The sequence below is a fragment of the Bombina bombina genome, chromosome 2, assembly GCF_027579735.1.
Source record: "Bombina bombina isolate aBomBom1 chromosome 2, aBomBom1.pri, whole genome shotgun sequence".
NCBI lineage: Eukaryota > Metazoa > Chordata > Amphibia > Anura > Bombinatoridae > Bombina > Bombina bombina.
In genome coordinates, this window is record NC_069500.1 from 202938525 (window position 1) to 202962570 (window position 24046).

Consider the following 24046-nt stretch of genomic DNA (forward strand, 5'->3'; position numbering starts at 1 on the left):
AGAGCCTTAACAAAGGACTGCACATCCAGAAGCTCAGCCAATCTCTTGTGCAGTGCCATCGACAGGGCCAATAGCTGTCCCTTCCGGGAACTAGCAGATAGACCCTTCTCCAGTCCATCCTGGAGAAATGATAAAATTCTGCAACCTTAACCTTATGCCAGGAAAAGCCAAGCTCTTTACACCAGTACAAGTAAGTCCTCCACACTTTATGGTAGATACGACGAGTAACTGGCTTACAAGCTTGAATCAGAGAGTGTCAATAACACTCTCAGAAAACCGTCTTTTGTCTAAGACTAAGCATTCAATTGTCCACGCAGTCAGCCTCAGAGAACCTAGATTTTGATGAATGAAGGGAGCCTGTATCAGTAGATCTCTACAACAAGGTAACCTCCACTGAGATGAGGACATCCCCACCAGATCCGCAAATCACGTCCTTTGTGGCCACGATGGAAGCTCCTGCTTGATGCGAGCCACCACACTACGGAGAAACAGTAATGGAGGAAAACGATATAGGAGTCTGAACCTCCATGGTACTGACAGAGCATCTATCAGTTCCGCCTGAGGATCCCTCAACCTGTACCTGGGTAGCTTGGTATTGAAGAGGATTGCCCGGGAGTTCCAATATATTGATCGGAAGGGAGGACTCTTCCTAAATCCACAGCCCTTGTGCCTTCTTGGCACCCCAAACGGCTCCCCAGCCGGAAAAGCTTGCGTCCATAGTCAATCTCCCAGGACGGTCTTAAGAAGCACGTGCCTTGGGACAGATTATCTAGACAGAGCCACCAAGAGAGCAAGTCTCTTGACAGGTTGTCCAACACAATCTGTTGAGACAGATCTTAATGGTCACTGTTCAATTGTCTCAGCATGCATAGTTGTAAGGGTCTGAGATGGAATCTGGCAAAGGGAATGATGTCCATAAAAGGACACCATGAGTGCAATCACCTCCACACACTGGGCCACTGAGGGTCTCAAGGAGGCCTGGAGAGCAAGACATGCAGAAGTTAGTTTGCAACGTCTCTGATCTGTGAGAAATATTATCATGGATATGGAGTCTATTTTTGTCCCCAGGAAATTCACCCTTGTACTTGGAGTAAGAACTCTTTTCCAAGTTTATCTTCCATCCATGTGATCGAAGAAGACTGAGAAGAGACCCTGAATGTTCTTCCGCTAGACAAAAAGATGGTGCCTGTACCAAGATATCATCCAGGTAAGGCGCTACTGCAATACCTTGTGTTCTGGCAACGGCTAGAAGAGCCCCCAAAACCTTCGAAAATATCCTCGGAGCAGTAGCTAGGCCAAACGGAATAGCTATGAACTGGAAGTGCTGGTCCAGAAAGGCAAACCTCAGGAACTGAAAATGTTACGTGTATCGGAACGTGACGGTATGCATCCTTCAGGTCTATGGTGGTCATAAACTGTCCTTCCTGAACCAGAATTGGACGAAAAGTTCCCTCCTTTTTTGAAACCACAAAAAGGTTTGAATAAAACTACAAACCTCTTTCTGCTTTAGGTACCGGGACAATTACTCCTAGAGAGGAGTGATCCGGTACGCAACCTAAAAAGGCAGTCCTCTTTTATGGTCTTGTAGATAGACTGGAGAGTAGGTATCTGCCCCTGGGCGGATGTTATTGGAATCACATCCGGTATCCCTTAGATACAACCTCCAGGACCCAAGGATCCTGTACATCCTGGAACCAAGCATCTGAAAAAAGAGAGACAGTCTGACCCCTACTCGATCCCCTTCATGCTGATTTGTTCTTGGCGGGCTTCTTAGTCTGTTTGGACTAATTCCAGGACTGATCCGGCTTCCAAGAACACTTGGGCTGCTCGGACTTGGATGAAGATTGCTGTTGTCGTAATTTGTCAGAACGAAAATTAGACAATTGCCGTCCCTTAGGCCTATTCTTCTTATCCTGCGGTAAGAAGGCACCTTTCCATCTGGTAACTGTAGAAATAACGGAGTCCAGCCCTGGACCGAATAAAATCTTCCCCTTGAAAGGAATGAGTCTGGATTTAGAAGTCATATCTGCAGACTAACTATATCCATGCATATTCACATCACAGATGGAGTTAGCCATTCTCAGAGCTTTAATTCTCTCTTGAATATCCTCGAGGGGAGTTTCCACCTCAATGAGCTCAGAGAGTCGCACCAGTAGGTAGTTGCTCCAGCACCCGCGTCTACAGCTACCGCCAGTTGAAATAAAAACCCCTGTATGTTGACACATCTTCCACAGAAAAGTTTCCATTTTCTTATCCATAGGGTTTTTAAAAGAAGAAATATCCTCCAGGAGGATAGTAGTACGCTTAGCCAACGTAGAAATAGCACCATCCACTTTAGGGATGGAGCCCCAAAACAACAATTGAGAGTCAGGGACCGGGAATAATTTTTTTAAAAGTAGACGAGGGGAAAAAAGATATTCCTATTAGTTACTAATAATGTTCGCCATTTTAACTGGCACAGGAAAAGTCAGAGGGACCTTCCTGTCTTCATAAACCCTGTCTAATTTAGGGATCTTAGGTTCCTCAGGGAGTTTAGCCTATGGAACCTGTAGCGTAGACAGAACCTCCTTTATTAAAAAAAAGCAGATGCTCAACTTTAAATCTTATGGAGGTTTAGATACTGAAGCTTCTGACTCAGAAAGTTCACCCATTGAAGCAAAAGAGGTTAACTCATCCTCAGATAGCTGGGATATAGTAGCTAAATCCGACAAATATTTTAGATGACTCTAGGTCAGGAGAACTATGTTTAAACATAGATGAGAATCCTAGGAAAGGAAACAAACAGAGGCACCTCTTAGTGCAGTATCATCAGATAAATGCAGCTTGCAAGTATAAGAAAACCACTCAAATATGGTAAAGCACACAATAGTGCTAATGGGGCAGGCCGAGACTTCTGAGCTGCTCGGCTGACTCAACATCCAGCTCTCCTAGACACAGGTTCCCAGCAGGTAGCGATGTCACTCTCCTAGTGATACTCTCTCCTAGTATGTGGTATCACTCCTTTGCCACAGGATCCGGGTATGCGGGTATCATGACAAATTCTTACAGAATCGGAGTGGTAAAACAATTTATTGCATAAAAACAACTTAAAACAGTGACGCGTTTCTCGGCGGTCAACGCCATTTCCTCAGACTGCTATCATGCTCCTTAATCGCTACCAATTTGAATCTACATGCTCCAATCACAAAATGAGAATTATTACACACCCCCTGTGACATCATACAGGTAAACAGGAAATATACCATACTTTTGGGTGATGGTTATTTCGTGACTCGCTTTCGTTATCTAAAACGTGTTAAACACTTTTACAATTAATTGCGAGAAAATAAAATACATTCAAAACACTACTCATTTAAAGAATATTATACGTTTTTGCGTATCTAATCTTTTTCGCATTCAAAACACTATTCATTTGAACAATTATTATAGATTTTTACGCATCTAATCTTAGGCATGTCAACCATTGTTACAATTAATAGCCAGGCTATAAAATACATTAAAGACGAGTCTTCTATTCAGGTCAGTAAATCACACACTTCTGTGCATAAGTAATTACACATCTGAAAGTATTACTAGGAGAGTGACATCGCTACCTGCTGGGAATCTGTGTCTAGGAGAGCTGGATGTTAAGTCAGCTGAGCGGCTCAGAAGTCTCGGCCTGCCCCAATAGCACTATTGTGTGCTTCACCGCATGTGAGTGGTTTTCTTATACTTACAAGCTGCATTTGTTATCTGATGATACTGCACTAAGAGGCGCCTCTGTTTTTTTCCTTTGCAAGGATTCTCATCAGTGTTTGACCTACTTGACAGAGAGCTGCCAACGTCACCATCTTATACTTAAAGACTCACTTTGATTTTTGTAATTCACACCAGTTGGGACTTATTTCAATTATTGTGGTGTTGTGCTTTCACCAATTGTATTTGTATTATCTGTGTACCCGGTTTTTGTGGTTAAAAAGTGATACACACTTATACCTCTAGTAGGGTCCATTGTTAGGGAGGGCGCCCCCTATGAGTATTTGAGCGACACAGTTTTGACTCTTCTAGTTTATTTTTTTAATGTCACTCAGGGCCGCAGACACCACTGATTGTAACTGCACGGTAAAGTCCGCAGGAAAAAAAAAGAAAAAAGAACTCCAGATGGAGAATTAGTTGAGCTGCGGGGAACTGCATGTGGAGCAGGTAGCGTAGAAAGGGTAGTAATCTCTCGGGAAACAGATTCCTGAGAGGTAGACAGCTCAGAGGGGCTAAGAGCGCTATGAGTATTAGCAGGCTTGTCTCCCTTCTTAGACTTTAGAACAGTGCTTAGGCAATTTGAACAAAATTGAGCAGGCGGGTAAATCACGGCCTACTCACAATATAAACAGGAATTATTAATCAGTACAGAAGAAGTGGAACCTACTAATGTAGTATTAGAGTCCTCCATAGCTAAGTATATACCCACAGAAGGACAAAAAAACGTTTTATTAAAAAAACAGCACCTTTATAATCCCAATGGCTGGGGCACTCACCACCTCCTAGACCCAGACAGTTAAGAGTGAAAACGCTCTCCTTAGGAGTGATGTCCACAGCAGGATCATAGGAAAATGAAAAGACCGCACCCGGTCACATGGTGCGTAGGACAGGACTTCCCCTGCTATGAAAAAGGCGCTAAGCTATTATGAGCTGCGCAACACTCAAAAACCTAAAAGTGAAACCTGTTTGTTCCAAGCCAAAAGTACACAGTCTATTAGCCCAAAAACTCACATTAAAGCAGTTCTAAATAACCCCTAGATGATCAAATAATCTCCCTAAAGGAGATTATTAACCCTTGATCCTATTGAGGCATACAAGAGCCACACTGTGAGCCTGTATAGCAAAAGTGTATATATAAAACAGTCTTACCCTCCAGGATCCATGCTGTGGAACAGGCACAGCCTCTCAAGTGTGACAGTCTTGCAGCAACGCTCTGACATGGACTTGAGTGTGTAACAGCAAGCAGTGAAACTCATCAACACTGATTGCTCAGGAGCCGTTAGCTGGATGGGTTCGCAGAAAAGCTTTCCCTGCATCTCCAGATTCTAACTTTCATCAATACTCTCACTGACATGATTACTTAAAGGGACACGAAACCCAAATATTTTCTTTCATCATTCAGAAAGAGCATGTGATTTTAAACAACTTTCCAATTTACTTCTATTATTTAACTTGCTTCCTTCTCTTGTAATCCTTTGCTGAAAGGTTTATCTAGAAAAGTTCAGGAGCAGCAAAGAGCCTAGTTTCTAGCTGCTGATTGGTGGCAGCCTATATATACCGATTGTCATTGGCTCACCCATGTGTTCAGTTAGAAACCATTAGTGGATTGCTGCTCCTTCAACAAATGATACCAAGGGAATGAAGCAAATTTGATAATCGAAGTAAACTGGAAAGTTGTTTAAAATTGTATGCTCTACCTAAATCACTACAGAAATGTTTGGGTTTCATGTCCCTTTAAAACTTCAGTCCTTTCTTGAAGGGAACATACCCATTACAGAACTATCCAAATCTTCTGACACTTTTCTGCCACCTCCTATAGTGACGAAAGGCAAAGAATGACTGGGGGATAGGGGAAGTGAGAGCGATATTTAAGCCTTTGGCTGGGGTGTCTTTGCCTCCTCCTGATGGCCAGGTGTTGTATTTCCAAACAGTATGGAATGAAGTCCCTGCCTTATGTAAGGAAAATAAAATTGTAAACTATTTTAAATGCAAGGAAGAAAAAAAAATGTCCCTTTAACCCAATAATAATTGTTTCAGAACAAAATTGACCCTAACCTAGAAGAGTGGTGTCTCGTACCTATAAAGGCATTACTTTCCAAAGACCTTTTGTGAGGGTATAATGGGAAAACAAAAAAGATAAGAATTCTATGTTTTGCAACTTACCTTTCTTTTTGGATTTTCTTTTCTTTTTTGCAATTTTAGGTTCCCCACTCGGACATTCTAGTTGATCTACCTCTTTTACTTTGCTATCTTTTTTCTTCCGTACTCTCTTTTTCACAGGAGCACAACCTGAAACATCTGGACTTTCAGTGGCATCTAGAGACTGCTCATTCTCCTTCTCTGCTGTCATGGCATCAGCTTCTGACAAGCCAATTGCATCAGGATCATCAAGGTTCTCCTGCTCATCAGTTTGTTTACCTATAAATGGCACAAAATAATTTAGAATAATAAAAAAAAAAGTGAGTACCTAAGATTGTAACCTAATAGAGCAAAATTGGAACCAACTACGCACTGTAAGTTCTACTTCCACATGAACACACAGATTTGCACTGATCAGCATTAGAAACCATGACTTTTTAAACATTTTAACACTTGGCGCCATAAGCTCGATATGAAGTAACTTGTGATGAACAACATGGTTACCTTTTTGTTTTTTCCGTGGTTTTGTAGTCTTTTTTTCGTTGGTCTTTTTAATAGGCCGAGACCTCTTTTTCTTTACTTCTGCCAGTGCTTTTTGAAGGAGTTCAGCAAATATTTCAATGTCAAACTTTTTTTTTTCTCCTAAAAAAAATAAAAAAATATCAGATTGTAATTTTATGGTCAAAAACCATCTCAAAATGTAATCAATTATCATAGAATAGGAAAATGGTAAAAACAAACAACCCTTTATAAAGAAGGAATGTGTTAAAAAAAACTGCCTAAATTAAATACAGAACCATACTGGACTAGTTTGCAAGAAAATTCACAGAGCACGTAATAAGCTCATTGCAAACTTATATGTACATACTAAATATTTACTGAACACTACTCCAAAACCAAAAATCTCCCACACTATTTACATCTCATGGATCAGACCAGAATCGCAAGCCTAAAACCTTGAATTGATAACCGACCCAATGTTTACATTTACTCCCTTATTCACTAACTAAATCCTGCTACTTTTACCTGCAGAACACAAAATGATATTTCCTTATATCCTGACCACTGCTCAAGAAATACCTGCCATTAGGTAACCATGGCAACTAAGTATTTGGAACTGGCTACTGGTAAATAGCTCCCATTGGTTTAATCTGTCAGAACTCTTTCCCAGACACCCACACATACAAGTTTCAAACCAGTAGTAGTCTGCAATTGGATATCTATGAATTGAGGATAATAATCATAAGAACATTTTATATGCTGAGCCCTGAGATCAGACACAAACCAAAGATCAGGTATCAGAATATCTTAAAGGGACATGAAACCCACAAATTTTCTTTCCTGATTCAGATAGAGAATACAATATTAAACAACTTTCTAATTTACTTCTTTTATCTAATCTGTTTTATTCTCTTGGTATCATTTGTTGAAGGAGCAGCAATGTACTAATGGTTTCTAACTAAACAAATGGGTGAGCCAATCACAATCGGTATATATATGCAGCCACCAATCAACAGCTAGAGCCTAGGTTCTCTGCTGCTCCTGAACTTGCCTAGATACACCTTTCAGCAAATGATAACATGAAAAGGAAGCAAATTAAAAAATAGCAGTAATTTGGAAAGTTGTTTGAAATTGTATTCTCTATCTGAATCATGAAAGAAAAAATTTGGGTTTCATGTCCCTTTAAGGAGGCCTGGCAAACTGAATGAGAAGAGTTCTTCTCTTCCTCAATTTACTCAAGAGATACAGCCCTGAAGACAAAGTAACCACTACTGGAAAAGTCACTGGGATCTCCTGTAATAGATCCCAAATACAGGACAAGAAAAAAAAAATCAGTGTTGCATTCTTATTGGAGTTATTGCAGTTATTGGAGAAGAAAGCAGTAGTGTTGACTGTGTTAGCAAGCTGAAAATGACTGGATAGGAAAGTCAAAATTAAACTTGCATGATTTAGATTGAACATGTAATTTAAATACACTTTTATATTCACTTCTATTTTCAAAATGTGTTTTGTTCTCTTGGTATCCCTTGTTGAAAAACAATATGCAAGTATCCTACACTACTAGCTGCTGATTTTTGCCCATACACATATTTCTCTTCTGATTGGCTAACTAGATGTGTTCAGCTAAACACATCTGGTTAGCCAATCAGAAGAGAAATATGTGTATGGGCAAGTAGGGCAGTGCTGTTCCTTAAAGGGCCATTATACACCAAATGTTTCCTTGCATAAATGTGTTGTAGATGATCCATTTATATAGCCCACATGGGAGTGTTTTTGTAACAATGTATAGTTTTGCTTATTTTTTTATTTTTATTGAAATATTTTTTAGTTTCATTTTTAACAAAGATTTTAAATATACAAGTATTTTGTGATACAAAGAGAATCGTTTTTGTTTTTGGTACATTTTTGTAAATACAATAAACATCAAATTTGTTAATCAAGTCTTCAGTGTGTAGGTGGTTATTCTACACAAGTCTTTACCTTTCTTTTTCATTTATACAGTTATCATAATAATGGAAGTTCACAATATCTTGGCAAATATCTGAGCAACATGAAATTATACAATTTTCACTTTTCAAAAGTTAGGAATATCATAGTTTGGGACAAAACATACTTACTATGCCTTATTTATTAGACTCGTAGTGTGGGTGTCTGGCGTCATCGTGCCTCGTAGTACATTATGTATGGTTCCCATTGATCTACAAATGTATCTTTCATGTTGAGCATGGTAGCCACTGTGCTAGACATGTTATAATGATATTCAATCTGTTTTAAAATACATTCCAACCCAGGTGGGTCTGTTTTCCATTGTTTGGCTATGTTTAATCTAGTAATATTGCATATCATTGCTACTAAATTCAAATGTTTACTTAATATTCCATCCACTGGCAAGTGGAGTAATGCTTGTTCAGAAGAAAGTGTAATTTTCCCCCAAAAAAATTATACTTAAGAGATAGGATATATTGGCCCAAATTTCTTTAACTTTATTACATTCCCACCACATGTGGGTGTATGTTCCCAATTCCCCACAACCACTGTAGCATAATTTGGGTAGTGTGTCATCCGAATTGTGAAATCTAGTCAGGTAATAGTACCATCCATGTGAAACTTTCAAATAGTTTTCTCTTAATAGTGCATTAAATGTAAAAGATGAGCCCTTATCTATGTGTTTTATCCATATGGCTATACCCCACATTTTGCTTAGCTCATGCTCTCATTTAAGCATCATTGGTGTTTTAGTGACTTTGTCTTTAAGGTTAAATAGAAGATAGAGTTTTGAGATTAAGCCTTTGATGGGCCTCTTTTACAAAGATTCAATTGGAGTACCCAATACCCCATAAATTCTAGACTTTAATTGCAAATAACGAAACCATATATTTTGTTCCATTTCTGCATACGGATTATAAGTAACGATTTTACCATTGATTATGGTGTCCCTAATCCTATAAAGGCCTTTATTTACCCACTTCTCCTATACTTGTACCGTTATGGATGATTGCAACGTTACCAAAGGTGTAACTCTTGGCCTAACATTAAGTAACGAAAATGTATTTGTTAGCGTATTCTATGTGTGTACAGTGTGATTGACTGATAAGTAGATTTTTGTATGGGTTGGTCAGTTTTGTTTTCCTGTCCATAAAAGTTTTTAGATTTGGTTAGTTCCTATCATTTCAGCTACTAGATTTACCCATTGCAGCATGTTCGTCACTCTGTACCATTGTAATGTCTGTGCCATTTGTGCGGAATAGTAATATGAAACAAAGTCTGGAATGCCCACTCCCCCCTCCATTTTTGTGTTGCAACATCGTTTTTAATTAATTCTTCCCCTTTTCCCCTGACAGATAAAATTTAGAATGTATTTTTGTAACTTATGAAGTTTTGATAATGGGGCAGAAATAGGAAGGGATCGAAAGATATATAATAGTTTTGGTAATATCGTCATTTTAGTGGTGATGATCCTTCCATATAAAGAGATTTTATATTTGGTCCAAATAGTCATTAGCTTTCTAACTTCGGAAAATATGGAAGAATAATTTGCTTGGTATAGGTTATTTACGTTTGGGGTTGTATTAATACCTAAATATTTAATCAATTTTTTTCGCCCATGAGAAATTAAAGTTTCATTCCAGGAACTTTTTTGTATGGTGTGGTAGTTTTATATCTAGTGCTTTGCATCTATCTTCATTTCATTTGTATCCTGATAATTGTCCAAAATTTTGTATTAATGAGTATAAAGGAGCAAGTGATAAAAGTGGTTTAGTTAGATAAAATAACATCGTCCACAAATAACGATATCTTATAATTATGTCTTCCTAATGGGATCCCCGTTATATCTTTATGATCTCTAATTCTAGCCGCTAAAGGTTCCATGCATAATGCAAATATTAGGGGCGAAAGGGGACACCCCTTGTCTGCTTCCATTTCTAATTTTAATAGATTTAGATTGATACCGTGAAAGTTTTACAAACGCTTCAAGCTTAGAGTATATGGATTTCAATGCATCCTGAAATGGTCACGTTATCCCGAATTTAGTCAAAACTGTGTGCATTCCCAATTTATTCTATCAAATGCCTTCTCTGCATCCAGGGAAAAAAACAGAGAAGGCATTCCTTTTGTGGAGGTCCAATTTATGAGGTCTACTATTTTATGGACATTGTCTGGTGCTTCTCTGTCCTTAATGAACCCCACCGGATCTGTGTGGATTAAATTCACAATAAAAAAAAAAAAAAAGGATTCCTTTTTTCAAATACATAGTGGGAACTTTCTGTACACTGTTTTTATACTATTTTATTAAAAGTGATTTTATACTTATCACTTGACTGAGAGCCTGTTTGTTTGCTGTTGGAGACTACGCCCCTGACGGAGGTGTGTGTGTGTATATGTATATGTATATATATATATATATATATATATATATATATATATATATATACATACACATATATACATATACACACACATACATATATACACACACATTATATATATATATATATATATATATATATATATCTTGTACGCTATTACACTAGGAAGCGCCCTTCTGTGTTTTGTTTGCACCATCACAGATTCCTTTTTTCTGATCTACTTCTGGGAAGGAGCGGCCGTGATCTGAGGACAAAGACACCAAGGAGTGCTAAACCAAGTGGAATTTTCATCTTTAGAGACTGGTCACACCTTGGACCGATAAGTCATAGCATTTAATATGCAATAATTATAGTCACCATTTATATTTTTTATTGTTATTATATAGTGTCATATTGGTCTGTTTTGCGCCCCCTTGAGTGGTGACGTGGGAATGTCATCAGGTTTGTTTTTAAATTCATAATTGGTCTGGCTAATCTGTTTGATAACATTTTAGTAAATCGCTTTAGGATATAGGCCTATAATTTTTATAATATTGTCTGTTTTTCCCAGGCTTTGGAATTACTGATATTCTAGCTAAAAGCCTCTCTGGGGGAATATTGTTTCCTTGCATAATGCAATTGAATAGTTTAACTAATTGTTTAGTTATGGATGATTGGAAGTCTTTATAAAAATGTCCTTCATATCCATCAGGACCCGGGGCTTTATTCATTTTTAAGTCCTTCATGGCTAATTAAACTTCTTGCATAGTGATTTAACATATCCCTTTCCTCTTGTGATAATTGACTAAGTGTTGTGACGACTAAAAATGTGTCTAGTTTTATTATCTTCTTGTCGAGTTCCGTCAACGTTATATAGTGTTGCATAATAGTCAGCAAATGTATTTGCTATGTGTAAAGGGTCATTAGTAGTTTCACCATTTGAGGTACTGTGGTGATCCTAATGATAGCCTTCAATTTGTTAGCAAGCATTCTATATGGTTTATTACTATACAAATAGTATTGGGAATCTACTACTTTAATTGAATTTAGTGCCTCTGTATTTAGTATCTGGTCAAGCGCTTCATTCTGGTCTTTTAAAGATTTAGAGAGTGATGGCTTAGGTTGGCGTAAAAGCTGAGAGGGCAAAGTCTGTATTAAATTAAATACTCTAATTTGTTGGAGTATTTTTGTTTTAAGATCTCGTCTTTTAGTAGATTTGGGTATAGGGTCCAAGATCTCATTCGTCGTGGATTTATTAAACCTTTGAGTGTTATTTCTATAATTGCATGGTCAGACCATGAACAATTTGTAATATTTTCCGTATGGACAAGGGGAATTAAAACGACTAGTAAGTAGGTAATCCATTCTTGAATGTGTACCGTGTGCCGCTGAAAAGTATGTATAGTCCCGTTCTTGTTTACATAATGCTCTTCAACAGTCAATAAGATTATGGTAAAAAAGGAGGTCTCTAAGTAAGTGCTTTGTTTTGGGAGTAACAGATATATTACTCTTTTCTTTTATGGTTCTGTCAAGCTCGTCATCCAGAGTCATGTTAAAGTCTCCTCCTATAATGGTTTTAAACCTTTTTCCATTGTGTTAGGCGTTTACGGATATTGGAGATAAAAGGGGTTTGGTGCTCATTTGGTGCATATATATTAACCAATAGAACTGGTGTATATTGTATTAGTCCTCTCACTATCAAAAATGTTCCTCCTTTATTTCTTATCACCTCTTCCTCCGTGAAATTTAATGAGGAATGGAGTAGTAGAGAAACACCACACTTCTTTTCGTTACTAATGGCATGATATTGGATACGGTAAAGATTGTCCCAATATTTGGGCATGCATTGGGATGTGAAGTGAGTTGCCTGTATCATTACAATGTGAGCTTTCATGGCCTTATATAATAGAATAGCCTTTTTCCATTTGATGTTCGAGTTAAGTCCTCTAACATTGTGAGAAATTACCTTGATATGCATTGGTGCAAATGAATTATATTATGAATAAGGTGCTCGTACTCTTGTATCCTATTGGGTTTAGGTGTTTGTAAATGGACTATGATGCCTAGATATTCAATCTTCAAATCTTTCTTTGTGGGCATGTAACCCAAACAGTTTCTTAACACTGTGAGCTACATTGTAGTATATGTAAGTAAATCTTCGTTATATTAAAAATGTGATGTACCAAACAAGATAAAACATTAATGACAAGTATAAAACAGCATAATAAAAACTTTTTAAACCATTTAGTTGCCTTAAGTGAAGGCAAATACATAACATCTAAATTGTCAAATCTAGCCCACATGCAGGCTATGGAAGTGAACATGTACATGTAATGTGGAAGGTGGAAATGGAAAGGAGGGTTATGTGTGGGGGGGGGGGTGAATAGGTAGAAAGGGTAGGTGAGGGATGGGCATGGGGAGGGAAGGAAAGGTAAGGGGAAGTAGCAAGGTGGAAGATTTTATCTTATAGTCACTACAATAACAACATAATTCAAACATTTTTCTTAGTACTTTATGAATATTTAGTTCAGATTACCAATTTTAGAGTTCTATCATACACTTTTGTTGTAGTCCTTTTCAGGTAGGATTGAAATTCCTCTCACTCAAGAAACAGAGTCCAACATAATTTCTTGTTAAAGTCCTCTTCAGGTAGGTGAGGAATCTTCCATACTGGAAGAATTGGATTCTTATACTGGACTTGAATTCTGCTTAGCATTTTTAGGTCTACCATTTTGTTCCACTAGGGTCTAGTCGCGTTGAAATGTTTTCCTTTGTGGTTTTGGCGAAATTGGAGGGTCTGAAGTTTCTACGTTGATGTGAAGTAAGGAAATCCTCTCTTCCACTCTGGTACAGGAATATGTGGTACTCAATCGTGTGAAGAGTAGCTTAAATGGGAAGTTCCTTGACCCATACCTCGGAAGCTTGGCATTCTGACGAGATGCAAATGAGATCCAGTTCCAGCTGTTCCCATTTGAGAATCAAGCTGGAAAACACTTCCGGATGGAGTTCCCACTCCCCCAGGTGAAAGGTCTGTCTGCTCAGAAAATCCGCTTCCCAAATGTCCACTCCTGGAATGTGGATTGCATACAGACAGCAGTTGTCTGTCTCCGCCCACTGAATAATCTTGGCTACCTCCGTCATGGCCAAGGAGCTCCGCGTACCTCCCTGATGGTTGATGTAAGCCACTGAAGTTATGTTGTTCCAATTGGAACCTGATAAACCGGGCCGAAGCTAACTGAGGCCAGGCCAGAAGAGCAATGAAGATTGCCCTCAGCTCCAGAATGTTTATGGGTAGAACAGACTCCTCCCGGAGTCCATGTCCCCTGAACATTTAGAGAGCCCCATACTGCTCCCCATCCCAGCAGCCTTGTCACAATCACCCAGGTGGGTCTACGGAAGCAGGTTCCCTGGGAGAGATGAGCCTGAGACAACCACCAAAGAAGAGAATCTCTTGTCCCCTAATCCAGATGTAATCACGGAGACAGATCCGCATAATCCCCGTTCCACTGACTGAGCATGCATAACTGCAGAGGTCTGAGGTGAAAACGGGCAAACTGAATGATGTCCATGGCAGCTACCATCAGACCAATCACCTCCATACATTGAGCCACTGACGGCTGAGGAGACGACAAGCATCAGACAAGAATCAAAAATCTGATTTTCTGACCTCTGTCAGAAATATTTTCATTGATAGGGAATCTATTATGGTTCCCAAGAACACCTTGTCGCTGGAATTAAGGAACTCTTTCCCAAATTCACCTTCCATCCGTGAGAGCGCAGAAAAGATAACATCTCTGTGTGGGAGTTTGCTTGATGAAAGGATGGCTCCTGAACCAGAATGTCGTCCAGATAAGGTGCCACTGCAATGCCTGACAACCTGAGTACCGCCAACAGGGATCCCAGGACCTTTGAAAAAATCCTGGGAGCTGTGGCAAGGCCGAATGGAAGGGCCACAAACTGGAAGTGTTTGTCTAGAAAAAGCAAACCTCAGAAACTTGTGATGATCCCTGTGGATGGGAACATGCAGGTAAGCGTCCTTTAAATCTACTGTTGTCATAAATTGACCCTCTTGAACCAAGGGAAGAATAGAACGAATAGTTTCCAAAATTGAAGGACGGTACTCTGAGGAATTTGTTTAGATATTTGAAATCGAAAATTGGTCTGAAAGTTCCCTCTTTTTGGGAACCACGAACAGACTGGAGTAAAATCCCAGATCCTGTTCCTGCATTGGAACAGGAACTATCACTCCCAGGTCGGAAAGGTCCCGAACACAGTGTAAAAACGCCTCTCTTTATCTGGTCTACAGATAATCTTGAGAGCAGAAACCTGCACCTGGGAGGAAAGGTCTAGAACTCTAGTTTGTATCCCTGGGACACGATCTCCACCACCAAGGGATCCTGAACATCCGAACCCAAGCCTGAGCAAAGGAGGAAAGTCTGCCCCCCACAAGATCCGGTCCCGGATCGGGGGCAGACCCTTCATGTCAAATGAGTCATTAGCGGGCTTCTAAGATTGCCTTCCCTTGTTCCAAGACTTGTTGGACCTCCAGGAATGCTTGGACTGCTCCTGTTTGGTAGAGGGAGAGGAAGGCTTACCCTTAAAGTTTCGAAAGGAACAAAAATTACTCTGACATCCCTTCTGCTTATTCCTCTTATCCTGAGGGAGGAAATTACCCTTTCCTCCCGTAATGTCAAAAATAATTTCAGCCAAGCCCGTCCCAAACAAGGTCTTACCCTTGTAAGGAATTGCCAAGAGTTTATATTTAGACAACACATCCGCCGACCAGGATTTCAGCCATAAGGCTCTGCGGGCCAGCACGGCAAACTCTGAAATTTTTGCTCCCAGCTTGATAACCTGTAGGGAAGCATCCGTAATAAAGGAATTGGCCAACTTAAGGGCCTTGATCCTATCCTGGAATAGAATCATACAATGCATCAAACCAGTATGCCACTGCACTAGTGACGGTAGCACAGGTTGCTATTGTAAACCCTGGTGTACATACATCGTTTTTTGAGCAACCCCTCCAACTTCTTATCCATAGGATCTTTAAAGGAACTACTATCCTCTATGGGAATAGTGGTTCTCTTAGCTAAAGTGGAAATTGCCCCTTCCACCTTGGGGACCGTCTGCCAAGACTCCTTGATGGTGTTTCCTATTGCTGACTCTTTTTTAAAAATAGGGGATGGAGAAAAAGGAATACCTGGTCTCTCCCATTCCTTAGCATTAATCTCTGTAGTCCAATCTGGTACAGGGAAAACCTCCACCATGGAAGGTACATCAAAATACTTGTTTAGCTTGCTAGACTTCTTAGGATTGACTAGGACAGTAGTGTCGGAGTCATCCAAGGTAGCCAAAACCTCCTTAAGTAACAAACGGAGGCGTTCCAGCTTAAACCTGAAGGATACAACTTCAGTATCAGAAGAAGGAATTAAAAAGAAAAAAATGGGATATACAAAGTACACCAATCCCATAGGGGCGCTTCCTGAAAACACATAAGTAGGATCCTAAAATGTAATACAAATACAATATAAAAAATAAAATATATATATATATAATAAAAGTACTTATATTCCAAAGTCCAAAGGAAGGCAGCACTATGTCAAAAGGATGTTCAGTCCCTGGTGATGATGAATCTAAGAGGAAGGAGACACAGAGGCGCCAATATGGCCTAGAAACGTCTGCCCAATATTAAAACAGTGCGAGGTAGAAATATACTCACATAGAGCACCCAATGGTGCAAATGACGCAGGCTGAATCAGTTAGCAGTGGTTCAGCTCACTGTATACCCGCAGGGAAGAGACTCAGAGGAAACCAGCAAGCAGCAATCGTAGTTCCTATACCTGTGAATGACACAAGACAATATCCATAGCCCAGTACAGTTTGGAAACCAAAATTCCCAGATAATGGTCAGACTTACAGATATTAGCGCACCTCCAGGTGCAATCAAAGCAAGCAGACTGTACTCAGGTATAAAGTACCAAAACGGAGGTGTTCTAGCTTAAACCTGAAGGAAACTACTTCAGTATCAGAAGAAGGAATTACACTGTCAGTCACCCTCAGATGCTATCAAAGTATCTTCCTCCTCAGATTTCTGAGAGGGAACATTCGAAATAGTCACGACTGTGTCAGAAACCATACTCACTGATTCTTTACATTTCCTCTTGCGCTTTCCCTCCAGAATGGGAAAAGCAGACAACACATCAGATACCGCAGAGAACATGAGGGAAGCGATGTCTTGCAATGTAACTCCAGGCGTAGTATGAGAGGAAGCGCAGGGCACTGCATGTGTGGACGATAAAATTTGGGACACTTGAGGAGAAAGCTGCGGCATATCTTGAACATTTGCACAGAAAGGTTACTTGGGATCATAAATCTGTTCTAGTCAATTGCAACCAGGTCAGACATCCAGTCCACACAATTTATGGATAAGGGTCACTATAGCGTGATGCCAGAGTCTAAAATCATATTACACAGGCAGGTTGCCCAAAAGATAATGCAGCAGCAAATACAGTCCACTAGCTTAGTGGCCAATCTTACCAGACTTCAGTTAAACTTCATGGTGCACGGGTATGTATGTATACCTCTCCAAGTGCTCCTCAGTCTTCACCGGCGTGGCTCGGCGTCCTCGTGAATCAGCTGCGTACCTCAGACGTCACTAGGTCACACCCCTTTACACATCGTAGGGTCTGTTCCTCCAATGACTTTCCCGATTGCGGCTCACACCTCCCCAGAGCCGATATCCGCGGATAAGCTGGCAAAGCAATGGATAACAAAACAAAAGCATTCCCGGAATCTTCTAAAATTCAACTTTATTGTTCACAACGATTAAAACAGGTGAATGGCAGCAACATGCACACAGAAACATGGTGTGGCACTAATGGCTTACGCGTTTCGGCAGTGAGCCGTAGTCATAGCCTGCAGTGCCTGGTGTCACACCGGTTTAAGTAATCACACACACACATTATCCCATTGGACAGTTGAAACATGAAAACAACACCCACTGCCCTAAGTGCAAGGTTAACCCATACATAACCATCTAAATACTAGCCTACTTGATGCCTTAACAGAGAACGACTAAAACAGATCCAAACATAAGATTGATAGCCACAATCTAATAAACATTAGATGATAATATGAGGTTAGAATGCAACATAGTAAGTACTTACTACCGGATATAGAAATGCCCAGATGGAATGAGACAACACTAATAGTACAATGCATGCAAATAAAATGTATAATACTACGATAGAAGAACGTTCACATTCAAAAAACAGACCCCCATAGGAGAAAGCCTGGAGTATAATACAAAACTAGTTGAATAGTTGCAAATACCAAAGGCCATCCTAAATACAAAGAATTATAAAGTATGTAAACAAAGAGATAGATATATAGATATATAGATACAGATAGATATAGATTAGATATATATATTTTTATTTTATTTTTTTATTTTATTTTCTCTCCTTAATATTAATTTCAGAAGAGATATTTATTTTTTAGATTTAATATGTTCCTTGTGTTGTTTCATACAGCACCTTCAGCGTCTTTCTATTTATTCTACTTTCCTCCACCTAATGACGCACTAGTTATTTGTAGAAGGAGGTTAAATATGGCATATTTTCCCGCCGTTATTTTCCAGACACCCCTATGTCAATTTTCTCCCAGTACTGATTGCAAGTATACTATTGTCTCTGGCTTATTAAGGGTTAAGAACCGGGTAGTCCAATTGTGTCCCACTTGCACTGTCGATGAGCTCTATTAACTGGTTAGTATCCAATATCACCACTCAACCCAAAAGACTCCGTCGCTTGGTCTCCGATCACAAACAGGCTTTTTCTAGGCTCTCTGTGTAAGTACAGCTGGTCTCGGGTAATAGATACCCTCCGATGATTCCCTATCTCTTGCTGTTCAGTCAGATCTTGTAGATTGCCGACGGAGCCCCGACCCTCCGCCGGCTTCCGTTTACTCCTAGATCCTGGTGGAGTTGAAGTGCTCCTCGTAAGTTTTGAAGAGCTGTAAAGTTCTAAATCAATCCCCTACCAGCGGCAGGGTCAAGTGTCCGGTAAATTTTTAAAAGTTTGGCTATTAAACAAACACAAAGAGGTCTTTATGTTTAATCACAGGCGAAGCTATACAAAAACACGTCTTTCTCTTTCTGCTGTTAGCCCCGTCTCCCTTGCTTTTTTTTTTTTTTTTTTTAATAACGTCGTGCAGATTTTCAGACTCTTAACCAAGCCCCCATAGTTTCAGAAGTATACACACTACTACTACTGCTGGCTTCTGTTTGTATAATCTGTCTTTTCATATGCAGGGAAGGGGAGAGTGGGGGGGGGGGGAGTGTCAGCTATCAATCCCTGGGGTGTTCCTGCTAACCTAATCAACAGTGCCAAACTTGGAGCTTCTAAGTAAGTTTTTAAAAGGTTTTATACTGGATTTTTGGATCAGTATCTGTGCATACTCTTCTTTATAGTACTATCTATTTCATGCAGTTATATGAAAATTGGTGAATACTGTCCCTTTAAGAAAAAGATAACAAGAGAACAAAGCAAATTTGATAACAGAAGTAAATTGGAACATTGTTTAAAACTGTATGTTCTATCCAAATCATGAAAAAAATGTTGGGTCCCTTTAACATTGTGAGCTGGCTCCTAGTTTTAAAATTAATCTGTAAAGTTTGGGGCAAGATTTATTCATTTGTGAGCATTAATCCAGGGTGATTTTGAAACGCGTTTAAACCAATGCTTCATAAATATAAGCTGCATTCGCCTCATAATAAATGTTGCCCTTGGTCTCTCTCTAGATACTTCCGCCATTTCGACTTCTTTGGGGTGTCATCCAGTCCAGTAAAAACTTCCTCAATCTGTCAGACTCCTCCACCTTTAAATGGTAAATCTGAAAACTCATCAATTGACAGATGCCTACCACCTCACAACCAAATGTTTGTTTACTTTATGTGTGCCCTGCATACTTACAATATTCTTGATTGCTCTATAATAAATATAATAAGGGTAGCTTATTCTATGGTTTTCTATATTAGTGGGACCTATTACCAAATTTTCCTTGTTCTCTTGGTATCTTTTGTTGAAACAAATTAAAGGGACAATCAACACCAGAATTTGTGTTTTAAAAGATAGATAATACCTTTATTACCAATTCCCCAGTGTTGCATAACCAACAGTTATAATTATACACATTATACCTCTGTAATTACCTTGCATCTAAGCCTCAGCAGACTGCCCCCTTATTTCAGTTCTTTTGACAGACTTGTAATTTAGCCAATCAGAGCTGTCTCCATGGTAAATTCACGTGCATGAGCTCAATGTTATCTACATGAAACATGTGAACTAATGCCCTCTAGCAGTAAAAAAAACTATCAAAATGCATTTAGATTAGAGGCGGCCTTCAAGGTCTAAGAATACCAAAAGAAAAAAGAAAAATTGATGATAAAAGTAAATTGGAAAGTTGTTTAAAATTAAATGCCCTATTTGAAACATGAAAGTTTTTTTTGGACTTGACTGTCGCTTTAAGGAACATGCACACGTTTGAAGCACTATATGGAAGCAGTTTTGCAAGAATGTTAGCCGTGAGCAAGAGCTCTAGATGGCAGCACTATTCCCTGCCATGTAGTGCTCCAGACACTTACCTAGGTATCTCTTCAACAAAGAAATTATTGAAAGCAAAGCAAATTTGATAATCGACGTAAATTGGAAACTTTTTTTTTTTTTAATTCAGTATGTTCTGGCTAAATCAGACAGGGACATTTTGGGGTTTCATTTTCCTTTTAAAGCACATCCTTTGTGTATACAAGTTACTAAACATAAGGTATTAAACAACTTACTAAAAGCCTTGTCTATCCTCCAGCCATTTGCTCGTTCCTCACGTTTAAACTTGTTCTGGAAAACAGAAATATAGATTTATTGCTAGATACTGTACTGTATGTATTGATCTATACAATAACATGCTAAAAAGACATCGCTGGAAGCCACAAATGTATGAATGTTGCATTGGGGCAGTGAAAATATCTACGGATTGAGTCCAAGATAAAATGAATAGTTCTGCTTCAAATTATACCCCTACTTGACACCTCACCAGTTAAGGGCTAGATTACAAGTGGAGCACTAATTGAATGTGTGCCTGAAAATGGGCAAAATTTTCCTATTTATGGGAACATGATAATTAACCAGTCATTACAAGTGGCTGGTTATTGCTAACGCAAGCTTGCGCTAGCAATTAGTGCTCCGAGAATCAACCAGGGGTCAGACCAGTTTATCACTTTAACCCCTTAACGACCAACGTCGTACCCTGGGCTTCTCTCTGCTGTGATCTCGCTCAAAATAGCAAGATCACACTATTTCTGCATGCCCCACGAGTGGGGCACTGCAGAAATAGATTTGCAGAGTTACCGATGAAGAGACTCTGTGGCCCTCTCTGTATCGGACAGCGGTGGTGCCGATAGTTGGTGGGTGGGAGCCTTAGCAGGGTGGCGAGTGGGCGGCCCATCGCCGGTGTGACATCCGGATCCTGTGAGGATGCGGAGGGGGGAGGGAGCATGCTTACGCACGCACAGTCAACAAAATGTAAGGTCAGTGTATAAGCCAAGGAGGGAGAGGGGAAAGGAAGTGGGAATTTTTTTGGAAAGGGATCCAGGAGGGGGGGGGGGGAGCTACACTGCAGAAAATAGGGGGACTATATTTTTTTATTTTTTTTATTTTTAAAAAAAAGGGTAAATTTGTTAGAAAAAACATAATTTATTTAAAAACTTACCTGATAAATTCATTTATTTCATATTGGCAAGAGTCCATGAGCTAGTGACGTATGGGATATACAATCCTACCAGGAGGGGCAAAGTTTCCCAAACCTCAAAATGCCTATGAATACACCCCTCACCACACCCACAATTCAGTTTAACGAATAGCCAAGTAGTGGGGTGATGGAAAAAGGAGTAAAAAAAGCATACAAAAAAAGGAGGTACTGGAAATTTAATTGTGCTTTTATACAAAAAATCATAACCACCAGAAAAAGGGTGGGTCTCATGGACTCTTGCCAATATGAAAGAAATTAATCAGGTAAGTTACATAAATATATGTTTTCTTTCATGTAATTGGCAAGAGTCCATGAGCTAGTGACGTATGGGATAGAAATACACAAGATGTGGAAGTCCACAGAAGAGTCACTAGAAAGGGAGGGATAAAATAAAAACAGCCATTTCCACTGAAAAAATTAATTCAACAAAAAATAAGTTTTTCTCATAAATTGGAAAAAAAAAAAAAAAAAAACTTAAAACATTAGCAGAAGAATCAAACTGAAACAGCTACCTGAAGAACTTTTCTACCAAAGACTGCTTAAGAAGAAGCAAATACATCAAAATGGTAAAATTTAGTAAATGTATGCAAAGAAGACCAAGTTGCTGCTTTGCAAATCTGATCAACTGAAGCTTCATTCTTAAAAGTCCAAGAAGTGGAGACTGATCTAGTAGAATGAGCTGTGATCCACTGAGGTGGAAACTGTCCCGCCTCCAAATAAGCTTTATGAATCGAAAGCTTCAACCAAGATGCCAAAGAAAAGGCAGAAGCTTTCTGACCTTTCCTAGAACCAGAGAAGACAACAACATAATTTATGCTTACCTGATAAATTTATTTCTCTTGTAGTGTATCCAGTCCACGGATCATCCATTACTTGTGGGATACCAATACCAAAGCTAAAGTACACGGATGATGGGAGGGACAAGGCAGGAACTTAAACGGAAGGAACCACTGCCTGTAGAACCTTTCTCCCAAAAACAGCCTCCGAAGAAGCAAAAGTATCAAATTTGGAAAATTTGGAAAAGGTATGAAGCGAAGACCAAGTCGCAGCCTTGCAAATCTGTTCAACAGAAGCCTCATTTTTAAAGGCCCAGGTGGAAGCCACAGCTCTAGTAGAATGAGCTGTAAGCCTTTCAGGGGGCTGCTGTCCAGCAGTCTCATAGGCTAAACGTATTATACTCCGAAGCCAAAAAGAAAGAGGTTGCCGAGGCCTTTTGACCTCTCCTCTGTCCAGAGTAGACAACAAACAGGTTAGATGTTTGACGAAAATCTTTAGTAGCCTGTAAGTAAAACTTCAAGGCACGGACTACGTCTAGATTATGCAAAAGACGTTCCTTCTTTGAAGAAGGATTAGGACATAATGATGAACAAGTAGTTTCCTCTGTGTCAGACATGTTTGTACAGACTAGCAATGAGACTAGCAATCTTGGAAAACACTTTAAACCAAGTTAACAAGCAATATAAAAAAAAAAAAAAAAACGTTACTGTGCCTTTAAGAGAAACAAATTGACAAAATTTGAAATAACAGTGAAAAAAGGCAGTTACATACACTGTAAAAATTTCGTTAGTGTAACAAGTTAGCAGAGCATTGCACCCACTTGCAAATGGATGATTAACCCCTTTATACCAAAAACGGAATAATAAATGACAAAAACGTTTTTAAACACAGTCACAACAACTGCCACAGGTCTACTGTGGTTGTTACCCTCCTCAAACACGACTTTTGAAGCCTTTTGAGCCCTTCAGAGAAGTCCTGTATCATGCAGAAGGAAGCTGAGTGTCTCTGTCTGTAATTTCAGCTGCGCAGAAAAGCGCTAAAATAGGCCCCTCCCACTCATATTACAACAGTGGAAAGCCTCAGGAAACTGTTTCTAGGCAAAAATCAAGTCAGCCATGTAGAGAAAAACTAGGCCCCAATAAGTTTTGTCACCAAACATATATAAAAACGATTTATATTACACTTTTATAAGAGTATGTATCTCTGTTAATAAGCCTGATACCAGTCGCTATTAAATCACTGCATTTAGGCTCAACTTACATTAATCCGGTATCGGCAGCATCTTTCTAGCAAATTCCATCCCTAGAAATATGTTAACTGCACATACCTTATTGCAGGAAAACCTGCACGCCACTCCCCCTCTGAAGTTACCTCACTCCTCAGAATATGTGAGAACAGCAATGGATCTTAGTTACTTCTGCTAAGATCATAGAAATCCCAGGCAGATTCTTCTTCTAATGCTGCCTGTGAGAAAACAGTACACTCCGGTACCATTTAAAAATAACAAACTTTTGATTGAAGTTAAAAAACTAACTATAATACACCACTTTCCTCTTACTACGTCCATCTTTGTTGAGAGTTGCAAGAGAATGACTGGATATGGCAGTGAGGGGAGGAGCTATATAGCAGCTCTGCTGTGGGTGATCCTCTTGCAACTTCCTGTTGGGAAGGAGAATATCCCACAAGTAATGGATGATCCGTGGACTGGATACACTTAACAAGAGAAAAATAGATTAGAAGTCTTT

General features: G+C 39.4%; 1 protein-coding gene across 1 annotated transcript in view; it reads right to left on the reverse strand.

Moving 5' to 3' along the window:
- The window catches only part of BDP1 (B double prime 1, subunit of RNA polymerase III transcription initiation factor IIIB), a 437422-nt gene that overhangs the window by 358508 nt on the left and 54868 nt on the right, over window positions 1-24046 (reverse strand). The window contains exons 8-10 of the mRNA XM_053701442.1: window positions 20560-20614; window positions 6379-6516; window positions 5899-6153 (exon numbers count right to left, since the gene is read on the reverse strand). Of these exons, the coding sequence (XP_053557417.1) occupies window positions 5899-6153; window positions 6379-6516; window positions 20560-20614 (448 nt within the window). The remainder of the gene's footprint in view (window positions 1-5898; window positions 6154-6378; window positions 6517-20559; window positions 20615-24046) is intronic.